The sequence below is a fragment of the Pteronotus mesoamericanus genome, unplaced genomic scaffold, assembly GCF_021234165.1.
Source record: "Pteronotus mesoamericanus isolate MK-2021 breed Mesoamerican mustached bat unplaced genomic scaffold, CSHL_Meso_final contig_101, whole genome shotgun sequence".
Lineage (NCBI taxonomy): Eukaryota > Metazoa > Chordata > Mammalia > Chiroptera > Mormoopidae > Pteronotus > Pteronotus mesoamericanus.
Window position 1 is genome coordinate 6,384,526 of NW_026555001.1, and position 15,132 is coordinate 6,399,657.

Below are 15,132 nucleotides of genomic sequence, written 5' to 3' on the forward strand. Positions count from 1 at the left end.
GGATGCTCCTTTTGGATGGACAGGGGATCAGAATGAGGTCATTGCTGAGCTGATGGGTAATAAAAACAGAAACTGACCCCCCAGTGATGTATGGGAATGCCCAGTTCTAGTCCGAGTCCTACATACCTCTCCCTCCTTCGGTTTTTCCCTGTATACAGTGGAGGTCACACCTATCTGCTGGAAAATGATCTCGGTAACCTTAGAGGTCTATGCAGCTTCCCCAGAGGAAAGAGATACAGATTTGGTAACTGAAAAGAAGCTAAAACTAAGACATCACCCCTTTTTAAATAGAGCTTTTGGGGATCAGAAACACTATCCGAGAAACAAACTCAGAGCAGGCAGCAACTGGGAAGAAATAAAAATCTCGTGAATGCAATTTTTTAGGTGGTGGAACTCTGCCTCCACTCCAATCACGTAAAAGCACACAGCCTAAATCCTTTTCCAAACATTCATTTAGAAAAGAAATGTTTTCAATTAAAAGGATGCTTGATCTGAGATAATTTGATATTTCCTACTCTGCCTAATTGTTTTTAAACTCTAAAGTGATTGCTTTTCTACAGAGGATAAAAGCTTTTCTTCCGATTCCTTGCTCCAGAATATAATGGCAAACACATCATTTCGAGTTCTCCAAAGAAAGATCATGATAGGAAGAACTCTTTCATAAAGGAACGAACCAGGCAAAGAAGAATACTCCTCTGCTCTTTTCAAATCTTGTCAAGAGCAAATGTTCTTATACCTACATGAATGTTTTCACTGGCACCAAAACAAAGACAGTGTTTATATATAACAAGATCCTTCTAACAAATTCTGGAAGGAGAAGAATAAAGCAGTTAGGAAAAAATTGATCTTTGGAGTATCAACAGGTACAATACAATAATAGAAAAGAAACTCCAGTCTGCCTTTAACCGTCTGCACCTAGCTGAATGCCTAAAAGCAAGGCTTTTTACAAGTACTGTGGTTTTAATGACCTCTGAAAGCTTGAGTTCAAACTCAGACTTTTAAGCATCCTTTGATGTCCAAATGCATTAGGCAGAGGTGCAGGAAATACGGATTCTGTCCCCAGATCTACTATTAATCACTGTGCAACCTTGAAATTACCTAGCTTCACTGAGCCTCTGTTTCTTCATCTAGGGAAAAAAAAAAGTGGGACTTCATTACTAAAGTCCCTTACAGTGTCAATTTTCTGTAATACAGTTATTCCAAAATATGGCATAAAGCAAGAACAGGTCTCCAAACCCCCTAGTGAATCTAGTACCTGGTAATATGCAACTAAATCAGAAACAGATTGTCATTCATTTTCCTTTCTCTATATACTACCTTTGATTTTTATAATAAATGTTGATTTTATTAGCACCTCTCCCCTGCCAACTCCATAAAATTGCTTTTGGTGAAGTGAAGTTTAGCATAACACCTCCAGTTCACCCTGAATAGAAAAGGATTATAAGAAACAATCTAACCTGGGGATTTAACCAGGAGGCTGATTTTCTCTGTCCTCGGTGTCATGAGCGGCTGTGCTTCCCTTGGGGACTTGGTCTGTGCTTACTTCGGGGACATTGTGACTGATGTCACCAATAAAATGTCTTTCTTGGACCAAGTGGCCAGAGAGCTGAAACTCCCTAAAACTAAATCAGCAGCCCACTAGGAGCAAAAGTCAGGGACTTTATGGAATGTTTTCTTGCTAACTAAGCTCACCCTTGGATCCATCCCGCCTTGCAAACCAGATTGCTTAGCTCGTTTTTATGACTTACCTGCATTTATTTTATCTTGAAATAATATATGCACTCCTCTGCCACTTAAATTCTTTCTGGAATAGGGTATTCATCAAACCTTGATAAAACCTGCTATATTTTCTGAAGCCTGTACTCACTCAGCTGAAAGTGGGAGAAATGGTTACTATGAGCCCACAAATATTCCCCCTTCGACCCTTCCCCCTTCCCACAAATGCCCCCACATGCTACTCTTCAGTGGCATTTTTCTCTCTTCCAAGATGTCCTTGAAGTTGCTCTGAGTGAGAGGAAAGCCAAGATTACCAAAGAGTATATCTAAGAGTCCCTCCTTTTCAGAGGCTCACATCTCGGAAAAGGTCACAAATATATAGCTGCCACCATTATTATTTGTGGGATGGCAGGACCGTTTTCGATTATTACAAGGGAGTGCACTGAAAGTAGACAACGCATTGTTTCCAAAGCTTTTGCAAGAGACCTGACCTATCAAAGATATTTTAAAAAGGCAAATATAAAACCACCTAACTACAAAGACACCAAGAAAAAGTGTTGTTTAAATGATGAAAACATCTTTGCTGTACTTGGATTATTAGTCTTAGGTCAGTTTTTATGCTGCGAAATTCCATTTGGGTTCTATATGCACACCTTACACTACTCATGTGTATTAGTAGTTTGCTAGAGCTGCCATAACAAAAAGCACAGGGGGAGGGGAAGCTAAAACAGCAGAAGTTTATTCTCTAATAATTCTGGGTGGGGGGGGTCTCAGATCGATGTGCGAGCAGAGTCGGTTCCTTTGAGGCCCCTCTCCTTGGCTTGGGGAAAGCCATGTTCTCCCTGTACCACCCCGAGATCCTTCCTCTGTAACTGGGTCCAAACTGCCTCTTAGAAGGACCCAAGCCATGTTAGATTAGAGCCTACCCTTGGACCTCATTTTAACTTAAGTACCTTTTTTTTTTCTTCTACTCAGATTGTACAGTTCTCCACTAATCCATCGGAGAGAGAGAGTTAACTTAAGTACCTTTTTAAAGGCTCTGTCTCCAAATATAGTTATATTCTGAAAGGGATCAGAACTTCAACATGCAAATTTTGAAGACACAATTCAGATTCTAACATCATATGTATGTGTACATGCATGTGTGTATGTAGTCATGTGTGAAGTATTTCTATCCTTTTATAGGCCTAAGCAAGATTTTGCTATTTAAAATGTTATTTAATCAGTTATTCAAGAATAATTTATCAAGCATCTACTATGTCCAAGGCCCAGTTCTGATTATCTTAAAGGTAGCTTAGTTGAATGAGTTCCTGTGGTCACAGCCATAATTGGTACCAGGCCGCTGTGCCCAGGAACCCCAAGGGGTCTTTCCACCCCACTTTCCAGCCCTCCTCTCAGGGAAAAGCAGCAGAGAACTATCCCACCTTCCTGTAAGTTCCCCACAGAGTCAAATAGGGCTGAGCACATGGAGCCAACAAAACCAGCTGAGCAAAACTGAGTTCTGCAGACACTGAGTTCTTCCAACCTAAGCACCAGTTCATCCCCAATTGCCCCATGTAGGTCTTACCTCTATAGCAAATGATTTTTAATAATGCTGCATTTTTGTCAGTAGCAATGTAGTTAATGCCCGGGATGGGGGCATGAAAAGATAAGGTATCACCCCTGCATTCAAAAGTTCGAAACCTAATGGCCCTTCCTGAAAATCCACGAGGAGAGAGGTCACCTCTCCATTCTTCTCGTGGGCTTCTCCTTCCCTTTTGCTTCTCCACTGACCAGCTGCAAGTTGCTGGTGGCTGCCACTGATACCCTTCAGCCCAGCTGGTGGGGCCCGGGGAGAGAGGTTCTTAAGTTCTGAGCTCAGTCCTGGCTTATTGCTGGTAGCATCTTCAAAAACATGAATAATTATTGGTTCTGAAGAGCCCTGTATGCAGCTACTTTTCTAATAAAATATTAAAAGTTTTTCTGCCAATATTCTTCATTAGAAAATATCACAAAATTATAGGGCTGGAAGGGATACTTTTGGGTCAAGACAGAAGAGAGTTTATACTGCCATCCCAGATTATCAACCTAATTTTCTTAATTTTCATGGTGCCTGGTAAAATGTAAACAGAGTAACTGGGCCCATTCTTTGGACCATCCTCCTCTGATGTGATTTGAAGGCTGAAAGAAGTTACTTCACCCTGGTTAGCCTCCTTGATAAATAACATAACTGAGACACCCAAAGGTCTAAACATTGACTTTCCCCTCCTTCAAACGATGACCTGCTCATCATTCTGGTCTCTTTGCAATTCCAGAAAACAATGCCTCATGCTGCCTTTCATAACAGATTGCCCAAAAAGTCATTCCTAAGTTGTCTTAACTAAATGACTGAGCAGGAGTGATAGAGACAGACAAAACATTACCAAAAAAAAAAAAAGTAAATGAAGGATCCACAATATGCAATTATTAAATCCCCTGAACATCCACTCTTTTCCTGAAAGATTACAGGAATCTCATTTAAAAGCAAAGCGTGACCTGATGGGACATAAAGCTATTTATAGTCCTTATTGATCCAGTTTATTTTGCTGCAGACATGTTCATGTATTTGATTTCAGACCTTGCTGAAAGAGTTAGATAATATATGTACCATGTTACCTTCCTAGAAGAAAACTTTAAAATTCTGAATCCCCAAACCTATCTGGCCCCAAGGGTTTCAGATAAAGCGTTAAGGACCTATAGTTTTAAGTCATAATCAATGAATGAACTAGGCTGCCTGGGCTCTATCTCCGCTTTATCTGCTGTCACAACACAGGCTGGATGGCCCTGCCTGGTCAGCAGTGGCCTCTCAGGGCACAGCCTGGGAAGGCGAATGGATCCAGTGGGTAGTGAGACCCTCTCAAGGGAGGACCAAGCCTTATCCAACTTTTAAAATCCTGGTATATTAAAAGAGAGCAAAGACTCTACCACAAGACACAAAAATTATATTAAAAAATTATATTGAAAAATGTCTGCATTGAAATTGAAATGCATTCATGGATACAAAGAACAGACTGATGGTTGCCAAAGGGGAGGAGGTTGGGGGACTGGGGGAAAAGGCGAAGGGATTAAGAAGTACAAATTGGTAGTCAGACAACAGTCATGGGATGTGAAGTAGAGCATAGGGAAAAAAGTCAATAATATTGTAATAACTATGTATGATGCCAGGTCACCACTGGAAATATTGGGGGAACACCTTATAAAGTATATGACTGTCTAACCACTATGTTGTACACCTGAAACTAATATAAAATAATATTGAATGTCAACTGTAATTAAAAAATTTTAAAAAGTTCGCGTTGAATAAATTAAGCCTTTAACATATTTATAACAAAGTATTATCATAACTATATGACTCTGGCTATCGAATGGAATGCATCATTTAATGTTTATGGAAATATTCATTCTCAGTTCCCTGAAAGCAGTGTGTTCTCATAATGGGCAGCAGTATATAGCTGGAAGGTAAGTGTCTTATTCCCTCTGTCCTCTGATGCCTCTGTGACCTTGTGTGTAACCTCAGAAGTCATGAAGTCACAGGGCTACATTTGAAGTCCTTGGGGGACGTGAGGCCTAGTCCTGGTCTTTCTGGAGGACCTTTTGAGAGGCCCCAGGAAAGGGAAGGGGGCAGACAAGACGAGAGAACCTGGCTCCCTGATGAGAAATGATAGTCGGCAACGCGGCTGTTCCACTTGTGTGTTATCAAGAACTGCCTGTATGCAGTAAGGCAGAAGGAGAAAGCTCTCAAACTGTCACATCACTGATGTTCTTCATCTAAGGTTTGGCTAATAAGTTCAGGTGGAGAAGGAAGACGCCAGCGCATTAGAACGGGCTAAGATTAGCATCAAAAATCTGTGGGAGTGACGCTGACAAGGGCTGCTGAAGCTGAAGAGACGTCTGCTTAATTAAAATAAATTCTTTTAACCCTGATGGCTCTCCTTTCCTGCTCTTGCATGTGAACATCCTACAGCTAATTCATCTCCTGCAGTGGATTAATATAGTTATCTCGGTGTTTACAAAGGTAATGAAGAGGCATCTGTAGTAGCAAAATAAAACAATTCTCCTTAAATCCCACAGTAAGGGAACAGATGAATACAACACAGCCTATCCACTCCGTGGAAGAACACGCAGCTATTACAAACTGAGTACAAAGTTAGGCAGCAACACGGGGAAAGGTGAGGGTTTGGTATTAAGTGGAAACCCAGAGACTAAATACGTTCCATGTGAGGATGGCTGCAAGCATTTTTCTTTTTTTCTTCTTTTCTCTCCCTTAACAATCAAACACATTGGGCAAGAAAAATAATTAAACAATCTAATTTTTCAGGTGGTGAGATCTGTAAGTGAATTTCCCCTTCATTTCAAAAATGTTGTTTGGGCAACCAAAAGCACAAGAAGGGAAACAATGTGTTGTGTCTCTTAGTCTTTCAGAACTTAGTCTTTTCAGAACTTCAAGTTTTTAAGTTTGGGTTAGGTGTCTGCAGCAGTGGGGGGAGGGGGCGTCGTTACGGGTTTTTATTATTGTGGCTATTGTTTTGTTTGTTTTGTTTTTGTTTAGCAATTGCACAGGGGCTTTCAGTAATAAAGCTGGAGGACCCCTGAGCTCGTCTGGCCCCAAGTTACAGTCCACGTGAAGATCAGAAATGAGGGCTGAGCAGGGAACGGTGGACCAGCTGAGGAAACCCGACTCCAAGCTATCCTCTGAGTCAGCCGGATGCTGAACTCCCACCTTTCTTTTATTTAGTATCAAATCAGCCCCTCAGCCTCCCAAGGAAAACTCACTGGGCAGGCTTTTATGGCTCTGTGATTTATTTTATTGCCAACAGTTGTTTTATAGGTTAAGAGCATCCTAAATTATTTACATATTGCCCATATTAAAAGTGTCCTTTGAAAACTGCATGCGTACCTCAGAGATACTGCGGGTCCACCACAATAAAGGGAGTGTCACAATAAAGTGAGTGGTAATCTTTTTGCTGGTGGAGTGTCTTGCCTTCAATTTTTAAGAGAAGCAACATCTGTCTGTGAAGCCCAATTAAGTGAAGGGCAGTAAAACAAGGTATGTCCGACTGAGGCTTTTGTTGTCCTCAGCTTGTCTCACGTTCCTGACCAGCGATGTGATGTGGGCCTTCCCAGGGTTGGGGGTGAGGTAGTGGATTCGCATTTCTTTCATGTATGTGGGGACAAGAGTCAGGACAATGAGGGCTCAGTTAACAAAAGGAGGGAAGAAAATGGGGAAGATTTGTAAAGACCATTGAGCCCCAGCAGAGGCATAAAGGAATTCTTTGCTGTCCTAGCCCACTTATTCTATAATTTGTATTTTAAATGAATCCCTTAGGCAGGCACCCGAGGGCCTTGAGCTTCCAATCCTCCTCCAAAACAGCAGGAACTAGAACTTTAGCCTCCTTATGCCAGGGCGCTGGCAGCCACGGTGTATTTACCACAGTCTGGAAAACCTAAGCTGGTTTTCTGCTCACAGCTCTTCAGGGGCCATGTGACTTCTGAACGCTCTGTCAGGATGCTGATAATGACGACCTACATCCCTCCCAGAGTGGGAGAGGGGCCGTGGGGAGTTTCTTAGGTTGAGCGCTTGCCCACTCCAGAAAGCAAAGCGCCACCTACCTGTCAGCCCTGAAAGACAGAAAACGGTGGCAGCCACAGGAGGGCGCTGCAACCTCCGGTTGCCAAGGCTTGAGGGAGCGACCGCTGCAGTGCGAGCTGCCAGAAAACCCACTTGTGCTCACTTGAGTAACACAACTCCGGGTTGGTAGAAATAGGCTTATTCGAAATGGCTACATATCTAGAGTGACATTAGTTCTGCTACTGAACATACTTTGTAAAACGGTTAATTTGGCATTCGCTAATCATTAATACACGAATGAATATCTTGTGAAGGAACGGAAGGAAAGATTTCTTCCCTGCAGTCAGCGTTAGCCATCACCTCAGATCCTGACTCCTTTTTGGACAAAAAAAAAAAAAAAATGTCCTGCTCCTGCTCCTCAGAAAGGCCTTAGTCATGTCCCCATGCCCACACTCCATCCCATCCCTAACTCCCCCTTCCCCTCTTCCCATCTCCTGCTTTGAGATCGAGTCACTCCTCTGCTTAAAACCTTCTTTCTGATCACATCCGTCCCCAGTAGATTAAAATCCAAGCCACTCCTGCTTCTGTGACACCTTCCTTTCCTGCCCTGCCCCCAGCCACTCCAGTCTTCCTTCTGTGGAGCAAAACACCCCACCCCACCCACCCCACCCCACCTTTGGGCTTGGGGCTTCTGGCTTCCTCACCCTGCAGCACACACCCCCCCACCCCGCCCGGCCCCCGCCCGGCCCCCGCCCGGCCCCCCGCCCCCACCCCCGCCACTGGCTGACTGCTTCTCACAGTTCAGCTGGGTCCCCTATTCCACCCTGTTAATTTTCCTCATAGCTTTTATCACTCTCATAAATTGTTTACATCTCCACACAACAAAAATAGAGGAGGATTTTGTCTGCCTAGTTCATTAGAGCAGGTGTACCTAGAGCAGGTGTCTGGTACACAGTAAGTCCTCAGAAACTATCTGTGGAATAAAATGAATGACTGGTTTGTGTGTAAAAATGATACCATCACTAAGAGATGTAGCTGGAGTTGACTTTCAGCCTAGGGGGCTGATCTATCACCCTCTCCCTCCTCAGGGCTCCTTGTTTGCCAAGAGTCTGGGCCGAGGTTAGGGGTTCAGTATCAAAGAATAGGACAGAAAAATAAGAGCTGACTCATAGGGAGATAAAACCCAAGACATTTCCATCCAACCTTCTAATGGGCCACAATGAAGAAATGGGGGATGTATTTTTAATACTGTTGTTTCTTTAAATTCTGTATTACCCACCACAGCCAAATAACCTTTGGTCCATTTCTCACAAGTGCAAACGAAATAAATGGAGAGCCAGCAGCCTTTGCTTTTGCCGGAAGAGGCACCTGAGGGGTTCACATACCTGTCATGAGGAACAGGAGGCCAGCCACGTGCTGGGTCAGACTTTCCTCCCAAAAGAAACTGACCGTGGCCACAATGCAGCCGCAGAGCAGCACAGCCACCGCCATGCCCAGGAAGCCGGCAGTGATTCTTCTCAAATCTAATCTCAAAACACAAAGAGGCATCCAAAATAATAAGCAGAAGAAGGAAAGGCATAGAGAATTAGAGAATGAAGAAATTTGTATGTTATGACAATTAATACATTACACGGACAGGCTTAGGGCCGACAAGGCCGAGGTGATGGTCCTGCTATCTTGATGTTTCTGTCTTCTTTTTTCCTTTTTATTTTTTAAGCCAATTTTTAAAATTGTTAGCTAAATTTCTATGACCCTTCTTAACACAATAGATCCCAAAGATAGGTCGGCAGCCCCTGGGGCCGGTCAATAGATCTGGCCACACCTGGGCACACAGGGAGCCCAGACAGGTGGCGCTCCCACTGTTCGGTGTGGGGGCTGCCCTGCTCAGGTGGAAGCGTCCAGGCAGCCACTACCTCGGTATATCTTCATGTGGCTGCTGTCCATCCTAGGGGCGCTCCATAGAGGGTGGCTTATGGTAGCTTCTAGTCTTGCTCCTAATCACACATGGATCAACCATCCCTCTCCTTCAAGGAAATTTTTCATTCCCAACTAAGAGCATCTAAATTAAAGCAGGATGCCACTGCCTAATGGAAGCGTAGACACCACAGAGCGAGGGGCCAGGAGCAGTGATCATTGAAAGGGGCTGAGTTTAATGTTAAGGGTAAAAGTAGTTTTGAGACATCCATGTCGGGGCAGGGGAAATGTAATAATAGTTCAGCCACTATTATCTGACAAGCACCTAAATTCCCTTTGGTTTAAGTTTTACTTTCTATGACCATTCAAAGGCATAAGGTTCAGATATAATCCACGTGGGATTTGCATTAGTACAAGACATGGCAAGCTTCTCTGGTCAACATGGTACAAATCACCAAGTGTGATTTTCTTAGGAAGATGCATGCATGAGACCAAAGGCATCTTTCCATGCGAACCTCAAAGAGGATTAAGAGAGGACGCTCAGATGCTGTCTTGCTGGGCAATCACAGAGCACAACCTGTTAAAGAGATGAGAGTCTGTCAGGATCCTGCGATTATCTTTTTCTGACCTAAAACTGGTGACTATGTGGCTTTCCAGGCAGATGTAAAGAACTCCAAACATGCTCATAAAGAACTAAGACATAAGAAAGCTTAGATTAGACTAACTCAGATCTGCTGAGAAACGATCATTAACATAAGCCAGTAAAAAAGCTTTCAGGAAGTCATCCTACTCTGAAATAAACCACATTTTGGCCAATGGCTTTCCCAGTCCTAAATTTGCCAACCATGATATTTACATATTGGACCACTACAATTGAGCTTCCATGTACGTATTTGAGATTCAAAACAGAGTCTTTCGATCTGCCAGAGATTTATTTAGAAAATGAGATCTTGCTTGGTTTTCTGCAGTGGTTTTGGTCCCCAAACAAAATCACTGCTGTTTGTTTCATTGGAAAAGACAATGTCAACCTCTGATTATGATAAACACTGAAAAGAATTCAGTCTAGCTTTGCTTTCTATCTATCTATCTATCTCTATCTATCTAGTTTTTTATCTATTGCCAGGCAGCATAAATCAACAGTCTACATTCAGCCCTCTTAAGCATCACCCTGCACGACCCTTTCTAGAGTTTCACATTTCCCTAACAGTGGAAAAGGGTAGCATCGGCCTTTGAAATGTCGAGGTAATAGATGCCCTCTGAGGAAATGACGACATACACTCATGAGAATATTCTTGCAGAAACACCAAGATCTGAGATGCTTGAATATTGTATAAATTCAGTTGTAAAATGAATATTGTATAAACAAACAACAACAAAAAAAAAGGATCCTTGGTTTACTAAGACAAGTGGCAACACCCAGACTTATACCTGCACACCTTTATACCTGATGACTTGGTAAAGAAAAGACTCAGAAAGCCACTTGTGTACAGATGGCCCCCAGGCAGACACACACATTGCACTGTCTCACAAAGCCTCCTGCCTGATTCTCACACATATGAGGTGTAGAAGAGCTGTGGCCACAGCACAAGGAAACGACTCCCTGAGTCTCCGACCAAGTCGAATATGTATGATCAACATAGCATCTTTCAGGCCAAAACTGCAAAGGCGAGTAGGGATACTTTTTGTTCAGAAAGACGCCATTTCCTCTCTGACCCATTCCCAGAAATACTCACGGAGCAGGTGCCATTCGTCTTGCTGTATTGTCTTGGTTAAATTGAAAGGAATGTTTCGTAGGCGGATTGGCTGAGAGAAGTGATACTTGATAGCTGTGCATCGTTGCGCAATACCTTGAAGGAAATAAATACAATTTACTAGTCTACATTTGTAATAGAATTCTGGAGACTAGAGGCTGAATAATGTATTGCAGACTGGATGGACTAGGGGAGGGGATAGGAATCTTTTGATTATTTTCATTAATAGAGGCCAGCCAGAGCAGCAAAAACCAAAAACATGAAATAACTTTTCAAAATCACTTTTGAATGTATTAGGTTTGATAAGGATCTAAACTCCCCTAATTGTGTTACACCATTGAGTTTGTATTAACTAAATGCCAAACTCCTCAAGGAGAAATGGCCTAAAAGTACACAGATGGTTGGGAGAAATCAGCCTGAAATATTAAGTTAACACAGATAAATTACACGTGTCTGAATCTGATCCAATCTCTAACTCTCAAATGGGTTGCATCAAAAAGTTCATTAGGAAGTGTGTTTTCGGGAAACCAGAAGACATTTTTCCATAAAGACAACCTTCTACACGGTGGTTTAGGTGGTGATTAAGTCTCCAGACTACCCACAAGAGCCTGTTTAACCCCAGGCTAGCTGATGTAATCCCTCAATACAGGTTTCACTGACCTGAATTCTGGGTCCTGAGAGAAAGGGTATTATTGAAAAATTCCCTCCCTTTCCTGGCTGTACGGCCAACCTTAGGCACAATATTTTGAAATGGGCATGTTACCCATTGCTTTATTTAATACCTTCTCCTCCCTCCCTCCCAGCCCATACTTTCATTGCATAAAGTAATACAGACCTATGTCCACCCTGAAGTCTTCTGAATCCCATAAAAGTATCTACCCTCCCTTCAAATTAAAACACAACTATATGTATTTCTTTCATTGTTAATCATCTTGGTCAGTTGTTTGGAAAAATGCAATCTTGTTATGTTAATTTTAAAGGGATGTGAGGAAATGTTAATCCTTTCTTTAATCCTGGCAGCTGTTAAAAAAAAATCCTTATAGATGCAAATAAATCTCTAATCAGTGAAATTTCAGTGAGTATAATACTCAATGTTGGAGATGGGTGGTGGACTAAGGCAAAAGTGTTCTCCCAGACTCAAAGGGGCTGGCCTGGGAAATCCCTGTGCTAGGGGAACCTTGTCGGCCCATTTGACATCACTGGGAATATTCTCAGGGCCCATCTCCTCCCTCTGCCCCTTGCTGGGAACAGGCATCATCCCAGTGGGACGGGAGGAGAGCAGAAAGGAGGTGCACTCCCCCTTCTCCTGGGGAGTCCGGCTCATGCCAGGAATGAGGTAAGCAGTGCACACAACACCAAATTACCTTTCCTTCCCCACCAGGCTCCCAGGCTAAATTTAAACTGCCAGGATCCTTGAAATGAAAAGCGAGAGGAAGTGGGGGAGAAGGATAAGGTCCACCTTGGACAGTAGTAACAAGCTGTCCTCAAGGATCCCTAAGATGGGGAGTCTGGTGGTAAGCCCAGAGCTCCTCAGCTGAGTTTGCAAGAAAATGTTCTACAGCCTTGGTGCTCCACTCCCTTGGAGAGACTGGAGCAGAATTAGGAGCGAAAATGGGAGTGAAGGACAGATCAGCCGCAGTGTCAGACGCCTGCCATTCACCATTTTATTTTCTTGTTCTTAAACATTCGTTCCACTGGAACAGAAGAAGATCTAATAGACTCAAAGAGGAAAGTGTATTATTAAGGTTTGGCTTCCTACATCATACACGCACAACGGAGATAATGAAACTTGACACATATCACACAGGAAAAGACCAGTAGTTCCTTGATGGCTTACTAGAGCCAAATTAGGTCCTTTGGATATAAAGAGGAGTCTACAGTCTACTATGTATGCACATTGATGGTGGTAAAGACAGTAGGTCCATGCACTGTTACAGTAAAGAGTGATACTGTGAAAATCCACAAGGAGGCATTAGATTCAAATTTTTTCAAAGCCATGCTTGCAAACTTTGAAATTAACTGGCTTTCCGGGTTTAGAGAGCAATGAATCTGGCTCTCTGAAAAGGAACACAAAAAGCATGATCTCATAGCACCAGATGGCATCACACAATGGGGGGAAGAAACATGCAGAGGGTTGAAAAGAACAAGTTGTGGTCTATATTTAGTGATTAATGAGCTTCTTAAAGGGCCAAGTAGAGCCACTTAAATGATGATATAAACCATAGAATAAGATCTGTGAATACGCTGCACAGAGGTTAGGAACAGGGTTTATGGACTGGTGAATTTCTGTTGTTTCCAGTGCTTAAAGAGATGAATCAAATTCCAAGCTTAGCCATAGAAACTTATAGTCTAGGTTAAATGGAGGACAAATGGGAGAAACAGCAAAACATGCTGTAAAATGTCATTAACACCGATCAACGAAGAGGCAGTATACGAGGAGGTCTCAGAAAGTATTCAGCCAGGTACCATGAAAAACTGAGACATTTATTGAAGAAAATACCAGATACAAGAAACATTGTACATAGGACAATGACACCTCAGTGCTCTTCAAAGTAGGCTCCTTGGGACCACATGCAGTTCTCCCAGCATTTCTCCCACTGTTCAGAACACTCTGCAAAATCCTTTGTTGGAATCACCATCAGCTGCTCTGCTGTATTTTCCTGAATCTCATCCACTGCCTGAAATCTCTTCCCTTTCAAAGGTGATTTTGGTTTTCGGAAAAGCCAGAAGTCGTAGGGCACCAAATGTGGGCTGTAGTAGGTCTGAGTCACCTGGGTGATTTGATGTTTCACCAAAAAACCCTGCATGAGAAGAGATGCATGAGCAGGCACATTGTTGTGATGAAACTGCCAATCACCAGGTGCCCATAGCTGTGGCCTTCTGAGTCATCTGAAGAGTTTCCGCCAAGCAATGTTACAGCTTAACGCAAAATTTGATGCAGATTCATTGCTCTCCTTACTCAGTCATTCTGAATGTGATGGCCACACGACACACATGCTCACTCATCAGCCCCCACCAACTAGTACAGTGAAGTCATCATTGTTCCTGCATCACATTCCAGTCCTCTCTCCTTGGCTGCCAGGTTACACCAATGCCACACAAACTGCTCTCATTATATTAACAACGGCTGGGCTTTTTCTGGACAAACCGCATCTGTGGTAGCTAAAGGCCTTGCAGTCAGACAAACGGGGGTTTAAATCCCAGCTGTGTGACTTTTGGCAAACTACTTAACCTCTCAGAGCCTCGGTTCCCTCATCTGTAAAAGCAGGGGAATAATGGCAGATACTGTATGGGGTTATCGTGCGGAATGAAGGACTTAGTATACAGGATGTGGTCCATTCTCAGCACTCAATAAATGTTAGCACTCAATCGTGAATCATCTCTTGGTACCCGCCCACACTCACTGTACAGAACCATTGCTACACACTAGGGGTCTGTACCCAAAATGGGCATCACAGGTGAACCCAGGCAGACACATGACACAGCTGCCCGAACAACGGCCCAACCAATGGCTCCCATGTTTCCTCTCCATTCTCACCCCCAAAAGTTAGCCGACTGGCTTCCTTGCCCCTGTTCTCCCCACCCTCCGAGCCCCCCTGCATGCCTCTGCTTGATAAATCTGCTGTGTTGAAGAGGTGAGGCCTCTGGAGCCCGTCACCTGTCTGTGATGTGCAATGTGAAAATGTTTAGGATTTTACTATGTCCACCTGCCTTTTACAGTATCGTTAACTTAATATGTCCCTTTAAATTGATTACTATACGTGGGAATTGCCATTATGTAACTATGTATTTATTTTAGAATTATGTATTTATTTACAAATAAAGTGCCACAGAGTAAGTGCTACATAATGGTTCATTAAATAGTTTAATGCTGTGCCAATGCGCCAACTTCCGCACTTAGGCAAACAGAAGATGAGAACGTTTCAGGTGCTCCCTGAGAGCAGTAAGACTGGGTTTTCATTGTCCAGCCCTATCTTGCCCCTGTTCAAGAACGCACCATTTGCTTCCCCCTGAATGAAAGAGGCTCTAGGTAGCTAGCATCTAACTCCTCCCCCCACCTCACTGCCACTTACCCCTGACTGATCCCCAGGGGCTATCCCACACTGTGCCTTGGCCTTGTGGTGCCAACTTTTTCCTCTACCTACACCCACACCTCTGAACAGT

The 15,132-nt window shown here is 43.2% G+C and overlaps 1 protein-coding gene across 3 annotated transcripts in view; it reads right to left on the reverse strand.

Moving 5' to 3' along the window:
- TMEM178A (transmembrane protein 178A) overlaps positions 1-15,132 on the reverse strand; it is a 45,674-nt gene that overhangs the window by 2,200 nt on the left and 28,342 nt on the right. For 2 of the 3 annotated variants that reach the window (XM_054567498.1, XM_054567489.1), the window contains exons 2-3: positions 10,951-11,064; positions 8,689-8,831 (exon numbers count right to left, since the gene is read on the reverse strand). In XM_054567498.1, coding sequence (XP_054423473.1) covers positions 8,689-8,831; positions 10,951-11,051 — 244 coding nt within the window. In that variant the 5' untranslated portion in view covers positions 11,052-11,064. The remainder of the gene's footprint in view (positions 1-8,688; positions 8,832-10,950; positions 11,065-15,132) is intronic. The other variant, XM_054567480.1, reaches the window with a different exon arrangement.